The sequence below is a fragment of the Drosophila busckii genome, chromosome X (assembly GCF_011750605.1).
Source record: "Drosophila busckii strain San Diego stock center, stock number 13000-0081.31 chromosome X, ASM1175060v1, whole genome shotgun sequence".
Classification (NCBI taxonomy): domain Eukaryota; kingdom Metazoa; phylum Arthropoda; class Insecta; order Diptera; family Drosophilidae; genus Drosophila; species Drosophila busckii.
The window spans coordinates 20,891,723-20,909,583 of NC_046608.1; the positions used below are offsets into that span (position 1 = coordinate 20,891,723).

The 17,861-nt window shown below is 39.1% G+C and overlaps 3 protein-coding genes across 4 annotated transcripts; 1 reads left to right on the forward strand and 2 right to left on the reverse strand.

Annotated features, from left to right (window-relative positions):
- The first annotated feature begins 588 nt into the window (after positions 1–588).
- On the forward strand, positions 589–9,991 carry LOC108606699 (cell wall integrity and stress response component 1). Its single transcript, XM_017997073.2, is given in 4 exon segments — positions 589–624; positions 1,596–2,399; positions 6,663–6,848; positions 9,065–9,991. Coding segments are annotated over 3 exon segments (1,530 nt in total). The 5' UTR covers positions 589–624; positions 1,596–1,735; the 3' UTR covers positions 9,745–9,991.
- Positions 7,359–8,961, reverse strand: LOC108606700. Its single transcript, XM_017997075.1, has 3 exons — positions 8,730–8,961; positions 7,745–7,913; positions 7,359–7,688 (listed from the first exon to the last, which is right to left on the reverse strand). Exons 1-3 carry the CDS (start codon positions 8,808–8,810, stop codon positions 7,504–7,506), a joined length of 435 nt encoding a protein of 144 aa, XP_017852564.1. The 5' UTR covers positions 8,811–8,961; the 3' UTR covers positions 7,359–7,503.
- Positions 9,992–11,465: 1,474 nt separating the features above from the next.
- LOC108605472 (plexin domain-containing protein 2) lies at positions 11,466–17,837 on the reverse strand. Of its 2 annotated transcripts, XM_017995159.1 has the most exons (8): positions 17,701–17,837; positions 13,130–13,996; positions 12,856–13,065; positions 12,643–12,794; positions 12,502–12,580; positions 11,991–12,430; positions 11,904–11,921; positions 11,466–11,806 (listed from the first exon to the last, which is right to left on the reverse strand). In XM_017995159.1, exons 1-8 carry the CDS (start codon positions 17,783–17,785, stop codon positions 11,738–11,740), a joined length of 1,920 nt encoding a protein of 639 aa, XP_017850648.1. In that variant the 5' UTR covers positions 17,786–17,837; the 3' UTR covers positions 11,466–11,737. The 2 variants fall into 2 exon arrangements, with proteins under 2 accessions (XP_017850648.1, XP_017850649.1); XM_017995160.1 differs by lacking the exon at positions 11,904–11,921 and having other exon boundaries at positions 17,701–17,835.
- Positions 17,838–17,861: the final 24 nt, after the last annotated feature.

Here is a 17,861-nt window from a genome sequence, read left to right on the forward strand (position 1 = left end):
ATGTTTCTAATCTGAAGTGTCTTTTGTTCCTTTGGGATATTTGCCCAGTTCCCCTCAAACTGTTATCCGTTGCAGAACATTTTAGCTCAACTGCCGCTAGATGGCGGCACTGGGCAGCATTTGTAAAAATTAAAAAAATCTAACTTTTTTATTTGGCAAAAGAATAGTTTTCTACATTGTTACTGCCACTACTCCAATAATTAATTATTTAATAATTAATTATTTAATAATAAAACAAAAAGTTTCCAAAAAGTTTCCAAAAAGTCCCATACAGAATGTGCTCTTTGCACAGATTTTTCAACTGCTTGCCCAGTCAGATAAGAAATTGAATGCTAGCGTACATATCTATCTATACTCTGGGGACTCTATGGCCACGGAAACAAAGTTTGATGAATAAATTTCCCTGATTTCCTTAGTTGGATTACCTGACTTTGCTGCCTTCCAGTGCAACATTCAGTGCTTGGCAATTTACTCTTAACGTTTGCTAGCAACAAATGCCCTTGGGCACATGTTGCTCGCAACATCTGCGTTGCTCGCTATAAAAGCTCGCTGGCAACAATAGGCCGGCCACAAAACCAACGACTCGCGTCGGTTACAGTTGCCAACAAGTGCAAATTTCAAAACGTTAGTGAAACTATTTTTCAAAAAAATATACAAACAAATATTTAATACGTGGTTCAAAAATTTTTAATAAATGTTAAATGTTAATATATGTATATGAATAAGTTTTGTTTTTTTTTTTTTGTAACTATTGCTTTTTGTGAGTGCACCCGAAAACGTAAACTTGGCCTAAGGCTAAACGTACCAGCTACAAACCCCAATGCCTAAACACCCAGCCCACACTTGGACAATTGATTTGGCCACCAGCTTCTTTGCCTTCCCCTCGCAGTGCTAGCACCATTATACCCCAGGAGCACCGCGTGCCTGACCCTTTAATTGAGTCCTGTAGCGTATAAGAGCAGGATGTGAATGCTTTCGCTTCAATTTCTCTGCTCTGTTCTGTTCTGTATTTTTTTCTTTTCTTCCATTAAATGAAATGCGATTCGATTCGATTGGTTTCAATTGGTTTGCGTTTCTGGCTGGTAATGAAGCCAGTTTTGTGGCATAGTATCTGCATATGTATACATGTTGTATACAATACACACACACACACATCGAAACAACAATTCAAATATTTTAATGTCCCTGTTTGTCGCCAGAGTGTCTTTCAGCTATTACTAGCTTACAACAAGTGCCGCTCCACTTGGTTAGAAGGGTTCTCTTGCTCACTTTTTCTGGTTCTACAAGCACCCCCCTTATACATACATATATGTATGTTTATGTGTGTGCTGTTGTTGTTTATTGTTAACGCAAAACAAAATCCAACTTGGATACGAAATTTATTTTAGAAATGCTTTTGCAAGATAAATAAAATGATACAAACTTTGCTTGGCGGATCAATGAATTAGTGATTAGAGTTATGTATTTTAATAACTTTGTATAAAAGATAAAAAAGTTATCCCAAAGCAAAATTGAATATTCATTTGTGTTACTTTGCTTATCTTGTATTTGTTTTCTATACATTAAGTTGGAACTTACCCATAACTCTATTGCAGGAAGTGACTTGAAGCATTCGTTAGAGTCATTAGAAACGGCTACAGCGCAAGCGGCTCCGGCTACGGCTGCGATTACGGTTACTGTTACGGAACTTGCATTCTGGCACAGCTTAGGCTTGTCTGTGGGCAAGCCAAGCCACATGCTCATTGAAATTTACGATTATGCTGCAAAATTATTAAACAATATGACCACAACAGCAACCAGCATCATTAATAATCTGGCAGGAACAGCAAGCACAGCCACAGAGCAAAGCAGCAACGGCAGTAAGTCGGACAATCCAAATCCCTTGTTGGCCACAAATCTAACGGGCAGACTGCTACAGGCCACCACAGGCACCAATATGAAAGCACTGCTAAATCACACGCTGGTCACATTGGGTGTCGGCCTTAGTCATGGCCAGCGCATCAAGCATCTGCCAACGAATAACAACAGCTACAGCAGCAGCAGCAGCAGCAGCATTAGCACCAGCAATAACACTAGCAATAGCAACTACATCAGTAGCAGCAGCAGCAGCAGCAGCAACAACAGCATGAGCGCCACAAGCATTTCCCCCTTGGACATGTACAACAAAGCATTTGGCATTATGAGCACCAGCAGCAGTCAACCAAATGGCAATCTAAGCGGTTTCATTGCCTCCTCCACTACGGCCGCCAGTTCGGTGCTTAGCAACGCCATCACCCAATTACCAATAGCAGCCACTGGCAGCAGCATTGAGTATACAACATCTCCAGCACAGACAATGGCCACATTTATTGCAGCCGGCAACAAGAATCGTGCTCCAACCATTGTGGTCTATCCAACGGGTGAGTTTCAAGTTAGCCTGCGAGCTCCAGCTCAAAAATAATGCTCCATGCTCCGCTATTCACTATAGTCCAACAAGTTGTTGTTGTTTTATTTTCATTCAATTGGTAACACTTTAAAAAAAATATACGTATGGTTTGATTTTCACACAAAGTACATATATACGAATTATTCATTGTTATTACACTGACACCCGCTCACTATTTGCTTAACTGCCGACAGTTCGCACGCAACTGACCTGCTAGTCTCACACACATTGATCACAGTGCAAAAGGTGAGAGCGCAAGCCTCTCAGAGAGCGTGAGCAAAAATCGATGCTTGGGTTAAGCTTACACTAATCAGCGCATGGTACAATAAGATAAGTAGCGGATGGCGCTCTTAGGTTCCTTGTGCTTCTTCTTTCTTTTTGCTGCGACCGAAGAAACACTCAGAACGAAGAGCGCAATCCGCTACCTTGTATTATTCTAGCGAGAGCAGCGCTGCTTTCGTTCGTATGCAGTCGATCGCCTATGCTGCTGCGACTGAACGAGAGCGTCGCCGTCGTTGCTTAGAGAGGGTTTTACCGTACGATTGGGATATGTTTGACGGACAGAGCGTGAGCGACAGTGACAAGCTTCTGCTAATGTTTATAGAGAGAAAGCAGCGCTGCTTTCGTTCGTCTGTGCTCGATCGCTCTTCGCTGCTGCGACTAAGCGAGAGCAGCGCTGCATCGTACGGTGCTTTACTTTGTTTTTGCTTTGACTGCAGATGGGCAGACACTCAGCGTGGGAACTAAACTGCCGTCAGGCTTAGTAAATCATAAGTTTAATCACAATTATTTTCAATGCATTGAAGGTCTTCGTGACAAATTGCATTTGCATATTTCAATCGCTAAATAAAATATTTTTTAGTTGCAGATGACCTTAATTGCAACAATTTGTCTTATTTGTGAAAACAAACATAACAAGTAACAAATAGTTGTTGTCAACAATTGATATGCTATGACAAAATATCCCAAATGTTACAGTTCAAAGCATGCACTGAAAATTGTTGTTGTTGTTAACAATTATTGCAAAATTTCCAGAGATTTAAGAGCACGAAAAATATGTTTGCCAACTAAAATTGACAACGTGTCAAGCGAGAGCAAATGTTCGTGCAAATATTTTAGCAAAGTTATCGAAGTACAGTTATGTTATGTACTACATACGAGTACAAGTAGTTTTCATTGCTGTTGTTGTTGTTGTTGTTGTTGTTCTTGTTGTTGCAGTGGATGTTGCTGTTGTAAGTTGAGCTCGTCATACACACACATTGTTGTCGTCATTTAGTTATGTGCGCGCGTATAGACAATTTTTTTTGGCGTAAAGTATTTTTATGTCATGCCACAAAATTTGAGCACACTCACACACACATACATATAGTACATATATATATATATAGGATGTATGTACATACTGTATATTATACATACACAGGGGTTATCCTAACGTCGTCGTCAGTTGTCGATGTTGCTTATATATACTTGCTCTGCTTTAAGCACAACACATTAGCGCTTAATGTGGCTGACTTTGAGCAGTTTTGCGAGGTTGGGGGGGTGAGCAAAAAATTTGAGTTGTTCCTTAAAACAATCGCGTGACTAACACAACGATTAATGCGACTTAAACTTTTTCTAATTGCTGCATAGAGCCTTGGCTCTTGTCGAGGAAAGTTTCGAGCGAGTGCTGACGGGAGACTCTATAGGCCAGATAATGAGCAAGCGCCTTGGTCTTGCCCATGCAAATTAACGCCAGAGCCAAGCGTAAAAAGCTAATTGGGCCTGACATGCGCCACGAAGTACAAAGAATAAACATAATAAAAGTTGATTTGATTTCATTATTGGACTGAAGCTCTAAGCTATTGCTAACTGAGCCTGTCCTAATCAGCAGATAAACAGACAGTTAGGCAGTTTAAGAGCGAAAGAGAGAGAGAGAGAGAGAGAGAGAGAGGCAGCAGCCGACAGTCTGCAATTAACTGACAAAATCTTTCGCGTTACACCCTTGGCTTACTGCCTAAGCAGCAACTGTATCTTATTGTTAGCGCTTGGGTTATTATCTAATAAATAAGATACATTATATATATATATATAATTATATATATATATATATATATATATATATATAAATTATTGCTTACACTGAGAATTGTTGAATATATAAGTAAAAATAATATATTTTCAATCTGTCATATGCCATATAAATTGTGTTTGCATTTGCCATTTAATGGACTTTGCTTGGACACTTAACTAAGCACTTGGACACAAGGACAGCTACTGCTTTCTCTCTAACGCTCTTGCACACGCACAGAGGAAAGAAAAGAAAGCGCTTTGGAAGCAGGCAAACTTCAAACTATCAGTTTAAAGTGAAATTCCTGAGGCGTTTGTCGCAAACTACTTCAAAGTTCAGCGACTCTAGACGCTTGACTCTAAATAAAAAAAGGTAGGCACAAGAAATAGCTGCCTGCCGTGCCACGCCCATTGTCTTGTTGCTGTTAGCAAGTTGACTTTGATAAGGCTCCGAGAAAAGATGCTCGGTGGTTTTTTTGTACTTATTTTTCTTTCTTGCATTCATATTCGGCCGAGGACTTGGTATATGCAAGCTTTAACTTTTCCATTGAGCAAGGGGCGGGGCGAGGCGATGAGAGGCCTGGTGGTTGTGGGAAGTTAAAGCATTATTTGTATTGTATTTATCGAATATTTCAAGCATCAAAAGCTGTCTGACTCAGCACAAGACAAATCCAAAATGAAAGAGAAAAATAGAAGATGCTTCAGTGCGCTTATAATGTAAACGCAGCGTAGGCCAAGCAGCAAAGCCAGTAACTTCTCAAGTCAAGCTGCTAGTCTTGGGTGCCTTCTGACACTCTCTGTTTCCATCAATTTGTGTAAATTTGAACTGTCACTTTGAAGGCGTTAATTGGATTCAATAATGTCAAGAAGCAGCAGCAGCAGCAGCAGCAACTGCAGCATCAACACATCAGCAACATGCTCAACAAACAGTCTTGCTCTACCCCCCACCCCCCACCTACTCTTTATCATTTAGCCTAACCCTAGTTGCTTACAGCAGCTGTCACTGTGCGCTATGTTTTCTGCTCTGTTGGCAAATCGGAAATCCGTGTGGCAATCCCTCTTCCCTATCTTCCCTTCCCCTCCCTTTCTTTAGCATTTCATCGTCCCCACACTATAATATTTGTCAACTTACATATATTTAGGACACAACAGAAACAACAACAATTTGCCCCATGATTTTTTGTGGCTATTGTTTAAGGGGCACGGCTTGTAGACAGTTTAAACATTTGCAAGCCTACACACAAAAAAAAAACCATGATACATACTATATATATATTTAGATATATTTTTAAAGAACTTAGTGCTGCAGCATCAATTGAAGGTTGGATCTAGATATATAGTTAATAGGTTTATGAGCAATTCTACTCCAACATTAATTACTTGCTTAAATCTTTTTTAGCAAAAATCTGTTTTCTTGGCAACTAACTTGCAATTTCTTTGCGTGTACACTCCACTAGTTAGTTACAAATTTTATGAGTGTCTCTTTTGGTTGCTTGCGCTGATGCCTTATCTTGTTTGGCTTGTCTAATGTGCTTAATAAAAATGCTTGGCCTAACGGGCGAAACAAAAATTTTAGCTGCGGTGTCACCTCCGATAAGCAGCCAAAAAACAAAAAAACAAATTGAAACAATAGCTGGCGATAGCGTTTACGTTGCAAGAGTTGACATTTGTTGTTGGGCTGTTTGTTGCTGTCAGAAAATTAAATTAAGAACAACAATTTTAAATTATAAGCATTATAAACTATATGCGCAAAGTGAAAAAATGGCAAAAGCCGTTGGCCAGAGGCCTTTCGGCCCACTTAACTTGACTACACTTTGCTTAAACACAATTGCGAGACCCGCAAGCCACCCCAAACCAACCAACCAACCAACTACTTTGGCCTGGCCACGTTTTAAGTTCGTTGACTGTCAGCGTAAATAAGTGTTGCCTACATTTCTGGGCGAAAATGCTAATGAGTCAACTGCTTACCCTTTGGGTGTATTTTTGTCTTGTGCTATGTGCATTTGATTGCTAACGAAGCATATGAATTAATAATTTGTAAGCGACATTTTTTAAAGCCTAAAACAATTTTAACGCTTGCTAGGAGCAGAGCTTGAAGGCATACTAGATACATATATATTTCTATCTGGTATTTGATCTAATATGTGTGGAATGTATAAATATATATATGATTGTCTTTTACTTACAGTTTCTCCCGAATCGATTGTCATCCCGATCGTTTCGTGCATCTTCGGTTTCCCCATATTGGCGCTGATTGTCATCTGTTGCCTGCGACGACGGGCCAAGTTGGCACGGGAGAGAGACAGACGACGCAATTATGATATGCAGGACCATGCTGTCAGCCTGGTCAGATTTAGTCCAATTCATAGGCTTAGTGAGTTTGAATGTTGTAATGTGTGTTTTTTAAACTACTCTTAACTAAAAATACAACTATCATCAGACAAGCATCAATCTCTTGAACAACTTTATTTTCACTTACCTTAGATTGCTTATCTCTATCTTTTTATATCTTGTTGTGAATGTGGCAATTAGTCTTTTTTCTTTTTATGCGTCTATTTAAGTTTACATTTAAGAAAGTTATTTTCATTAGCAGACAATGCATTTCACATTTTAATTTTCATTGCTATTGGCAATTCGCTGTAGTAAATATTTATACACCTGCTGCGTTATTTGACTTTGACAAAAGCCGCGTAATCCTCCCGCACCCGCCCTCAGCAGCGAAAGTTTATTTGTGCACCTAACAAACACAAATTTTGTTATATGCAATTTGCATGCGCAATACGAATTTTCTATAAATAATCGCGTCTACAGTAAAACTTCAATTGTACGTACGTTACATACAATTGTTTTCCAAGTTACCGAGACTGCCTTGTACCCACACATGCAAAACAAAACAGATAAAAACAGAGCCCCCAGCCTGCTGGCATTTATCAATTACAAGTAAACTATTTGTTGTTTTTAATTTGCAGGCAAATAGTTGCAAGTGCAAGTAATACACATAGAATTGCTTTAGCATTTGGTTGTACCAACTAAATATTCAACTGGCGAAACTCCACATCCATCTCGATTAGATTGGCTTCATCAACACGTTCTTGAATCTCCCCCAGCCTTGTAGCCTTGGCTGGCGCACATTTGGGTGGCTCCGACGAGCTGCGTGGCTTGGGACGCACCATTGGCTCCCTCTTCATGGCCAGGTGGTACAAATCGCACGACTCTGCGATTTCCAGGCTCGCATATACATATATTATTTTGAATGTTTAGCAAGCTCACCATATGAGTTTGTTATTATCTTCTTGGCCTCCAGAACACGCGTTGCTTTATTTACTTTTCGATCATCTTTACTTTTCTTGATCAGCCGCGACGCAGGATGATCCTTAAGCACGCTCTCGAAACCTGTTGACGACTTCTTCTTTTTAGGGGTTGCAAAAGTGCATCTCCACTGCAAATTAGTTAAGAACCATCTTATGTTATTTGTTCACTAAAAAAGCCAACCAGGTTAAAACCCATAACTACTAAATTTATGCAGTCTGTTTTCTTAATGAAGCGAATTATGTAAGGCTGACAAAAAACGAACCTAATAACTTTTGCCAACACAGACCAGGCCTAGAACACAACAAGTGTATGTGTGTGTGTGTGTGTGCGTGTGTAGCCCAAGCAAGACACATGTGAACTCTGGCGTGAAGTTGAATGCCGTCCTGGGAGGACGACTGCTACCACTTAATGAAATCAAGCAACAAAAAATACGCACACAAACGCACATTTGTTTTTGCATGTGTCAAATACAGTAAACAGCTGTTGGTTGCCCGCATTTTGCATTTGCATTACAACCTTTGGGCGCTTGCCCTCGTTTGCACGCGCACACATGGACACAAAGAAACAGACACACCACGCACAGACACTCACACAAACAAATGCATACGTCAATAGCATATGTACGCTTGTGTGTGTGATGTTTTTGCTGCTGGCGAGTTTACACTTTTTTGGCCAAAATTTGAAAAACAATTACGACAGCGCCACAACAGCAAACCTGCCAAAGTGCAAGCCACCACGCAAAAACAAAAACACAACCACAAGCACAAGCACAAGCACACACATACACATGTCCACTCATATACACTAAAGTCGAAAAGTGCAGTAGGACAGAGTAGTTCGAGGTATATTAACTATTTGAAAGGGAATAATAAATTAATTTACGATGAAAGTGTTAAGTGTTAGTAATTATTGTTTTTTTTTTTTTTTTTTCAATTTTACATACGGTCAGGCAGAGTAAACATCTATGGAGCGTATGCTCCACTGGTAATAGTTCATATTGCTTTTTAGCTGCAATTGGCGCCATTTGAGACCCGGCAAATTCAAATTTGAGCGAAAGGAGAAAGAACTTGTGGAGAAAACTTGAAGCGAATTGCTTTATATTTTTGAAATATGTGTTTTGCTACGCACGCTGCTGTTCAATATTGTTTTTTGTTCGAATAGATTTCATAAGCTCTCTCATATTTCATTCGAATATAAAATGTACGACTACTTTGTAGCTAATTGTGAATCTTTGCTTTGCCTTACCTTTGCCTTGCTTTGTTTTGGCTTTCAACGCAGATTACCGATCGTCGCGAGCTATCAGTTTACGTCCTGAACGAAGTCTAAGTCAAGGCTTCACCTCACTGGAGCTGGACACGGTACTCGAGGAACGCAGCGACGTAGAGCAGACCCAAACTGAAATATTAAATGCCGAATCTCCCATGGATACCAATTCCTATAAGACGTCCTTTTCCTCAAGCTAACAGTTAACAGTCCAACAGAAGCACCAAGAGCAGCAACAGCAGCAAACATCGACACTGGTAGCGCAGCTGCTGCAGCCACGCTCAGCGCTGATAGCAGCAACATCCTCATCGGCAACAGCAACAGCAACAGCAACAGCAAGCACAAGCACAAGCAAGTCCAAGTTAGCGCCACCTTTGCGCAAAGCGGGCAGCGTACGTGAATCACACGATACGTTAGGGCTGGCCAAGCGACGCAGTCGACTCCACGCACTACGCCACGCAAGCAGCAGCGCCAGCGGAGCAGGTAGCAGCATACAGGCCAGCGAAGCTGCTAGTGCCTTCAACTGCCCCAAACGCGAGCGCCGCGGCGGCGGAGCAGCCTCAACACTGTCCATGCGCAAGTCGCATTCGTTGGACACGGCCGAAAGCTTTTCGTTATCCAGCATACAGTCGCCTTTGTGGGTGACCTTGACGAATGCGCGTACCATAGAGGAGTTGGCCCAACAGAAGCTGTAAGCTGTAAGCTGTAAGTTTGCTGCTGCAATCCACAAATAGCAAATGCCACCTTGTAAATATTAAGCATACGCATTAATTAATATTTATAAAATAAATGCAATGAGCTCTACTAAATTGACCAAACAAAAATTAGCATACAACGCAATGTAGTTAAAGTTGAAACTTGTATATGTATGTGTACTACTCCATGTGTAACATTTAAAATAAAAGCATTTCAATTCACTCCCCCTTGACATGCCTGTGCTTACATTTCGGCAATGTAATCGTAATCGAATTCAATTGCAATGTATTAAACAATCTGTTGTTTACATTTAATTTGATGTCATTTGTTTTTTATTTTTTATTTAATTTATACCATTTTGTATATGGTATAGTAAGAGCTTAAAGTACAAATTTAATTTCATTATCAAAATACATTGTTATACAATTTTCTTAGTTGTTTTTTATGTTTTGTAACAAATCGTTACAGATCTTTAGTTGCTTCTTGTGTTTTTGCCTTTTTTTCTTTTTAGTTTCTTATTACATTATGTTTTTAGTTTAGCTGTATACTTGCATTCCGCAATGCTACTATATAATTTTCTTTCGTTTCTTCTTTCATATTTTTAATATTAATGCATAGTAAAATATACTAACAAAAAGAAGAGGTCGCCTTGGATATATCCATAATGAATATACATACATGTTATGATTAATACATATAGAGATACATATGTCTGTCTAAAATAATTATATAATACAGAAAACATAGAAGGTGTACAGGATTAAAATTAAGCTAGAAATAGTTAGCATTTCTACGATTTACATACACACATACACACGTGTGTAAATCTGTCCAAAGGTGAGTGCCAAATTCAGAGGAAAATTGTGGAGGGCGAGAAGAATGAAAGAGAAGAGATAGTAATAGTACCACACATTCACATTACACCATAAAAAAAATTAATAATATTAAAAACAAAGAATTGTTTGTACAGTATAAAAACTAATTTGCAAGCACTATGCCCCGTATAAAGTATATGTTTATATGTATCTGAGTGTGTGTGTCTTTGCTTTAACATATGTGAGTACATGTATCTATGTGTGTGTGTTGGCTTTGGTGGCAAGACTCTGAGAAGTTTTAACGAAGTTTATTTAAATTTTAAAAACATTTCTGAGCGCGATCCAATTTCTAAGCGTGTCTTTTCTTTTAATTTATGTACACTTTTATCGAAAAATGATTTGCCAAAAACAGAAATGAAAACCAATTTTATAAAAATTTAATTTTCAATATTTTGTAAAACACAACTAGGATGCACACACAATATATACATAAACATATATATAAAATTGAGTTGTTTTTTTTTTTTTTTTGAAGACATTGCTTGTTGAGTTTTTTTCATTTTGATTTCATTTTCAATATTTTGTGGAACACACCTAGGAAGCACATATTTTACACACAATATATACATATACACATATATAAAAGTGAGTTGTTTTTTTTTTTGTAGACATTGCTTATTGAGTTTTTGTTTTTTTTTTTTGTTTTTTTGATTTGCTCAAAAGGTATTCTGACAAACGCTTATAAAATCACATGAATTAGCGCTAAATATATTGATATTGTTGTTGTTGTTGTACAAATGCAATTACAGTAGACACTCACGCACAACAAACAAAAAAAGAAGAAGACAAAAAAAAAGTTTAGAGCAACGAATACCTGTTAATTTTTATTAAATTATATTTAAGAGCATCTACTGAATTTTTCTCTTTTTTCACTTTCCACCTTTTCTGTTCTTTTATCATCTTCATGTTGTTTTCAATCATCACTGATAAAAAAAATAATAATTAACTGCAAGCAGTTGCATTTGCTTCGGCAAACCAAAGTTAGTGTTACACTGCTAACCAATTAGGACTTTAAAAAAGCGCATAATTTGTAAAACAAAAAAAAAAAGTACTTGGTGAGGGGATGCAACTGCTGTGCTGATGATTATTTTCAGTAGGGAACAGCGACGTCCATGGTTTACATGTGTATCGTAGCTGCTGTATAGCGTGCCTCGCCACGACGCCAAGACCATTGACTGGGACGGAACTATGTGTGAAAGAGAAAGAGATTGATTAATGTTTTTCCATACAGTAACAACAATTTATAGAGCTGTTAGCGGAACACTGATTGAGTTATAACAAACCTGATGCAAATGCTTGGACTGCATGTAAATACAATAGCGTTGAATTAAACTTAGTGAGAATTATTTATATTTACAATTAGCACGCACCTGTATGAGCAACTGACCGCTCCTTGTGTGGGGATTACGGTACGCATAGAAGAGCCACAGCGTAACGACAAACACGAGGCAAATGGGCAACGCTACGCCAAAGGCAGCGCCAACGTTCTTATTATCGTTGGCAGCAGTGACAGCTGCACGTGACGACAATCCCTCATCCATTTGCTTGGCCTCATGCGACGCGGAGGACGACGATGAGCTCGCACCAGCTCCTGCTGTTGGCTGCTGTGTGCTGCTTAGCGTCGATTCGGTGGCAGATGAGCTAATGCTGTTTGCTGGCGTTGAGCTGCCACCAGTTGCAGCACCATTTTTGTTGCTGTTGCTGTTGTTATTGTTGTTGTTGCTGCTGGTCTCTTGCGCAGCAGCATTATTGCCCTGTTGGCCAATGGCCGGGCACATGGCCGAATGTGTTATAGCCGAACGGTCGCAGCCTGTAACAAAATTCGCAATTAAAGTTATTTATTCTTTTGTTGCTTTTGTTGCCATGTGGCATGCGTTTTACCCTTTTGCTGCCATTCCTGTTTTTTTCGATCGTTGCCGGTGCTGGTGGAGCAACGATTAAGCGATGGACACCAGGCACACTGCAGGTAAGAAGACATAATTCAATTAATGGAAACTTATTGTTAGCTTTAAATTAACGCACGTTCATGGTCACATTATGATCTGCACATGATTGGCAGTCGTAGAAGCTACGGCAAGTAGGCAGTGCTGTTATCCTTATGATTGTCGAATTGACTATCTCTTTCTGGGCCAGAGTCACCCGATCATATTCATAGATTGTCTTGCGTCGCGCAACTAAAAATCGAAATAAAGAGAGTTATAATTGCTTACAGGGCTTGACATGTTCAAAACTTACAGTAGAGCATTTTGTCCACAATATAGGCATCGGATAGCCCCACCTTAACCGGGTGTTGGTTGTCCTGTATATTATGTATAAGCATCGGCAGCTGATAGTAGCCAAAGACAATATCGCCATTTTTATGGAGAGTGGCACTGAATGTGAATGTGCCCAAATCCGGTCGGTCCTGAAGTGGCACATTATCCCAGAATACAGTGAGCGCAGTGCCTGTTTGGAAATGTAAATATATTTGAAGTTTACGATTGGATTTTGTACAAAGCAAAGCATTTACCATTGTCATTTAGTCGCACATAGGAATGTTGGGTGATATTGGTATCAAAGTTAGCCATAAGTGGCGCAATATACTGTGTGGCCGCCAGCCAAGAGTGCACATAGTCACCAGTGTAGATGAATCCACCGGTGGCCACAGTGACATTGCGCAAGTAGTGGCCATAGAAGGGAAAATCAAACTTAAGCTCCACAGTCATAGCGCGTCGATGCGATGCGGAGAGCATTGGATTTTCGGGAATATTACGCATTTGGGCCAACATCTCTGCAGCCTCGTCCTTGTTTACATATGTCGTACTGTTGTAGTAATCAAAATGATCCTCACGACGTGTGAGCGAAGCATTGGAAGCACCCTTGGCAATAACGTCCTCAGAAACGTCCACATCATCGTTGAGTGAACGCTCTGTGCTCATGGCCGAGGGCAGGGAGGGAGCCACCTTTTTGGGATAAGTAGGGGGTTGTTGGGCACCCAGGACATGTGCCTTATTGGTAGGAGCTATGGGCATATTGATTGTGGTGTTGCTGCTGCTACTGCTGCTGCTGCTGCTGCTGCTGTTACTGCTGCTGTTGACAGACGGCTCGCCATATTCCTTGCGCTGGCCGGCGCCATTTACACCCACATTGTAGCTAATGCTGCCCATAACTGTAGGCTTGCCATCGCCACTGGCAACGCTGCTGTTAACATTAGCGCTAGCGCTAACACTTTGGTATTGTGTCTTGAGATCCTGCGTGCCCGAGCCCGATGTTGCTGCGGCATCCGTGATTGGAGCAGCTCGTCGCTGTCGTAGCAGTTGCGCTGGCGTCAGCTGTACTATCTCATCCGGTTGTATATATGTGAGTTGTGTGGCAATATTGTTGTATGCATCGCCAGCTGTGGGTAATTCCCAAAAATAAAAATGTACGTAAATATATATTTTAAAAAATACACAAAGACACAATAAATTTAACTTGAAAAAGCTTAATACAACAAGAATTTTAAAACTTGGCTTTGCATAAAATTAGCAAGCTCTAGTCTAAGACCCTTGTTCTTAATGTTTAATTGGATAAAAACAAACTTCGAGCTTATCTCTGCACAATTCTTAAGTTACATTTGCTTGTACATACATATGTAAAATTACTTATATGTACAAATGTACGTAATCAATGTTAATTAGAACTGTTCTTCGTGCCAAGCAGTGCCAGCTTAGCAAGCGTTTACTGTGGCCGTAAACAAGTGCGTGAGTCACTAAATAAAAAAAACGTCGTTGCCATAAAGAGCTGCGAGATTTTGATATCATAGCGAGACATTTAAATGCGAAAGCTGTGTTTTAAGCATATGGAATATATAAAAATATCATGTTTAGTGCGCGCCACTTTGTCTAATTCGCAAAGCTCTACATTTTCTATGTTTGCTGTGCTTTCAATTTACGGCCTAATATTGATTTTCTGTTTGCGAACATGTGGAGTTAATCAGGTACACACACACACAAGACAGCACATACGACTAATTTAAGCAGCTGATACTTTTTTACCTGTACAAGAGCGCATTGATTGAGTGTGTGTGTGTGTCGACGATAACTGCACAGCAGCTCTATACACGTAAGTATGCATGTGTGTGCGTGAGTTGTGTATTGTGCTCAAAGGGCACTGCGCATTAATCAAGCATGTAAGTAAATATTATCGTTATTGTTTTTGTTGTTCCCATCGACGCTTAGCACAACATGTGCGTATATTATTATAACAGAAACATACACACATTCTCATATGCATTTGAAAATATAATTCGCATAGAAAATATTTTCTAATCATTTCAAGCAATCAGTTCCTTCAACTCCCGCTCCCCCTTCTATAATTCATAAATACGTAAATAGCGACGTCTGTAAATAAAAAAATTCTGCCTATGCAAGTAAATTTGAGCGACTCGGTATCAAGTTGAGCTTATGGCAAATTTCACATTTTTCTTATATGGCACACATACATATGTATGTGCATGTAAATACACATATATTGTGCTACACACACTATTGAAACTCTCTTGTGCACTTATGTGCTCTCATTAAGTCATTAACATGAATCGAGCAGCAAAATTGAAGGCAGCTAACTTGTTAATACACTTTGACTAGGAGATCGCAGCAAAGAGACGCAGTTACACACTCACATCTATATTTATACTGATGTCAAAGTGTGTGCACATATTTTGTAGCTTAAAAACTGACGCAAAACCAATCACACACACACACACACAGACAAAATGTATCTCTGTAAGAGTATTATTTCCCCATCATCATTTCCCATTGCCTTGCATAATTATTAACTGCGGTCACAGACTGACTCACACCTGCAGCACAGCCTCGCTCTCGCTCTCATTCTCTGTCTCTTTCTCTGAACGCTTTTGATGGCTTTTTAGCTTTTGTGCGGCGTTTGATTCAATTGAACTCAGTGTTAATTGCTGTTGATGGTTGCCGGTGTGTGTTTTTTTTTTATTTTGAATTTTATATTTTTTGTTAGTTGCTTTTGAGGTTTTGTAATAATTGGCGCAAATTGTTTGGTTGAATTTGATTGAAAGTGAGAGTTTAGTTGTTATTAATGTTGATCGTGGACATTGCCGTAACGACCTTCTAGGGCATCCTAGTTCTTTAAACGTGTTTTTTTTTTTTCTCTTCTCTCTGACCCAATTATTTTTGTACGATATTAATGATGTATTTAATTTTGAATTAAATCCAATTTGAATATCAATATTATGTTTTTATCTAACATGTCAGATATATAAAATTAAGAGTATTTGAATGCATTCTATACTTCAAATGTACATTTTGTTCTTATCTCAAAGGTTTTGACGTGGTTTCGACAATACACACACATGTATCCATATAGGTGTGCATGTGTTGGGTTGAGATTCGTTTTTTTGTTAGTGTTTGCCTGTTGACATTTAGCTGCATGTACTTGGCCAGCAGCACAAAAAATTTCTGATTGCGTTGACGTCTAAAGCCGTTACCCATATACCGGACACACATACATATGTGTGTATTTACATTCATACATACACAAATGGAAAACGTCGGCAACAAAGAGTTAAGAGTCAGACGTCAAAGCAAGTAAAAACGCATTAGGAATGTAGTTAAAGCGCACAATGGCAAGAAGGGAGTAGTACTGGCGTTTTATAGTGAGAGCTGAATTTTGTCTATGCTTTTGAAAAAAGATGTGCTAGCGATAACGGCTTCCTTCCATATATGTATAAGCAGTTAGTTTGGAAAATAATGTAAATCTGAGCTCAGGCAGGCTTATCAATTATTATTACACGTAAACATGATAGTGCATGTTCATTTAAAGTAATTGTTGCTGACAGCCTTCATGCATATTAATTAAAATCAGTTTGCAGTCAACCAATACATACATTGTACATATACATCTACACATATGTATGCACATAAATAAAGTTTCTTTATATATGTTTGCTGTTGCAAAATTGCACATAGTGATAAGCGGTCTGTGGGTCCAATGGGAATATGCTGATCGATTAACTGGGAAGAGGGTCGAGGGCAGTGGCTAGTTCTAGAATTTATTGCTGTTGTTGCTATAATTGCACTTAAACAAAGAAAGTCCCAACTGTATCAACAAATGTACATACTTATGCACATACATATGCATTTATATTGAGACTGAGAGACAGAGAAAGAGTGCGTGCTGTTAGCTGAAACAGGCAAATGAAGTGCAGCGCCGATAAACCGGGCCAACGTTATATGTACGTTCATTTGAACAAACATGCGTACGTACATACATAAGTATGTATGCATGTACATATATTTATTAATGACTAATTACACAATACAGAAAAGCTCTGCAAATGAGTGAAAAGCGGAAATGCAAAAGAGAGTGCGTGCTTAAGAGAGTGAGCACGAGAGAACAACAGTTAACGGCACTTTTGGGCCACAGCTGCTGGCAATGTTGCCACCTGTTTAATTCTGTGATCCATTTTAATGTCTACAATTGTCGAGACGACAAGAGATATCGTTGCTTGGCAGCAACAACAACAAAGTGTTCTTGTTGTTTTTGCTGTGCGCCTTAATAAAAATGCGCCACAAATTTCAATTGAAAATACGTATGCAACGTGATGTCGCTGTACAATATTGTGAGCAAGTGCGAGCGAGAGGGCGACAGCAATGTGTGGCAATCGTTGCACGTTAAGTGGAGCATGGAACTAAAAAAAAGTTATAAATAAAAAAAAATATATGTACGTATAGATATGTAAAAGAAGAGAAGCAGCAGAAATCCTGTCAGCCTATTTTCACACTCGGCTGCGCTGGCACACACGCACACACACACACAGACACATACATAAGTATATACACTTAATTTTTGTTGTTGTCAATTAACGTATTAACAAACAAAAAAAAAAAAGAAACATGGCAGCAAAAATTTCACCAACTGGGCATAGAGCACCTCTAGCTCCCCTTCCCTTGTATGCCCCTTTGCACAACAATGAATGGTCATCATACAAGCACACACACATACATGTTTTTAATAAATGCGTATTTTTTCGAGGTCTGTGTATTTTTGGTATTTTTAATTACTCCGCATGTAAATTTGTGAACTTACATATTGATTTGACACACTGTATTGATCCGTAAATAGTTAAGAAAATTGCAATATGCGCGCACGCACAGCTTAAACTTTTCGCCATTTTATGTCCAAACCAAACAACACGAAAGCAAAGACAACACAAACAATTTTACGCTAAAAATTAGTGATGCTAAATC